At 35.7% G+C, this 1,423-nt stretch overlaps 1 protein-coding gene across 1 annotated transcript; it reads right to left on the bottom strand.

Annotated features, from left to right (window-relative positions):
• Positions 1 to 188: 188 nt before the first annotated feature.
• LOC129571116 (histone-lysine N-methyltransferase SUV39H1-like) lies at positions 189 to 1,173 on the bottom strand (the record flags this gene model as incomplete). The annotated part of the gene is made up of 4 exons (XM_055450878.1): positions 1,108 to 1,173; positions 802 to 928; positions 406 to 618; positions 189 to 274 (listed from the first exon to the last, which is right to left on the bottom strand). Coding segments are annotated over exons 1-4 (492 nt in total), but the record flags the coding sequence as incomplete, so codon positions are not given.
• Between the last annotated feature and the right edge of the window lie 250 nt (positions 1,174 to 1,423).

The following is a 1,423-nucleotide window of genomic DNA, read 5'->3' as shown; positions in this document are numbered from 1 at the left end:
ACATAGCCTTGCGGTGTATGTGTGTATGTTCAAACGGTGTAGACACAACGTACGCGCTAGCCTCATATCTGCTTTGCATTGAAATATACAACGCGAGATGAGCGTGGCGCGGTGTGTGTATGAACGTACACAGAACGTAGCAAACGACAACCGTTTTCACTAGAGAAAAGGGGCCATTTTTCAATCACCTCGCGGCTTGGAACGAATTTCCCATTCCCGGCAATACCGGGCCATTCACACCAATAGTGTGCTTCACCACCAAGGAATGACATATCTTTAAAGAATTGTACCAAGATTAAAATAATTTGTAAAAAATTCATAAAAATCAATTGACTAATAATTTTTGCTCCTGAAACCCAGGAATAATTTCTTTTAGAATTGGTGATTTCAATTATTATAACTTACATGTGATTCGTATTGGATTGCCAATAGTTCGGGTGGCTTTAACTGGAATCAAATTTGCAGGTTCTAGTCCTGAAATGTGTACAGTTTTTTGAAGAAATTCCAACAAAAGTAATGGCCATTGAGCAAAAACTTCACGAGATGAATGAATTTGGTAGAGCATGGAGTCTTTTCGCTGGACTAAGTATTCCAAACGGCCATTGTTGAAACGAACATCTGCGCATCGAAATATAATAGATATTATTTAAAACAATAATTGAATAAAATGTGTACACGTGCATATATGGATTCATTATGACGGGTTTTCTTCTGTGTTTTTCTTTCTGTTGTTCTAAAATTTAATTACTTATACACAGTTTGTCAGAATCACTGCCAATATAAATGAAAAAAAATACTTACTTTCGATTCGACGTGCCTGTTTGGCTTCGTAAGCATCCAACATTTCTTGGCAATCATCAACACATTCATTTGGCTCCCATGTGTTGTCCTTATTCGAATAGCCTTGCCATTTAATCAAATAGAATGACTGGAAATTAAAATCAATCATAAAGTCAATAAAGATAGATCGTGGGAAAAATACGAACAATATCTATGCACGTGCTTGTCAAGATTTTTGTATAGTTTTGTAAGACTGTACTTTTATATGAATTGCTTCGAACTTTTTGCGCAAACAAAATCAATTTTTTTTAAACAATATTCACTCACCGTATCATCCACAACTTTCCGATCAAGAATCTTCTCGACATTGTATCGATTTAAATTGTCGCTCATATTTTCACTTTTTGGAATAAAAATATCTTTGAAAAAGTTCACCGTTGAAATTGTTTTCGATCGTATGTGTGCACTGTACGAGCTCAAAAAACAGAGTAAGCCGGAGTAAGCGTGAAAAAGTGCAAAATGACATTTCTCATTATAGGAAATTCAGTTTCACAGCGCCATCTTCAGGCATGCACTTGATGTTGTCGAAATCTGAATATCAAGTGCAAACTTTGTAGTGAACACAGTAGCAAAGTGTTTTGAT

The sequence above is a fragment of the Sitodiplosis mosellana genome, unplaced genomic scaffold (genome assembly GCF_009176505.1).
Source record: "Sitodiplosis mosellana isolate CC-2019 unplaced genomic scaffold, AAFC_SMos_1.0 Smas_scaffold_1342, whole genome shotgun sequence".
In the NCBI taxonomy this organism is placed as follows: Eukaryota; Metazoa; Arthropoda; class Insecta; order Diptera; family Cecidomyiidae; genus Sitodiplosis; species Sitodiplosis mosellana.
Note: the sequence above shows the minus strand (reverse complement) of the source record. Positions and strands in the feature narration are given on the sequence as shown.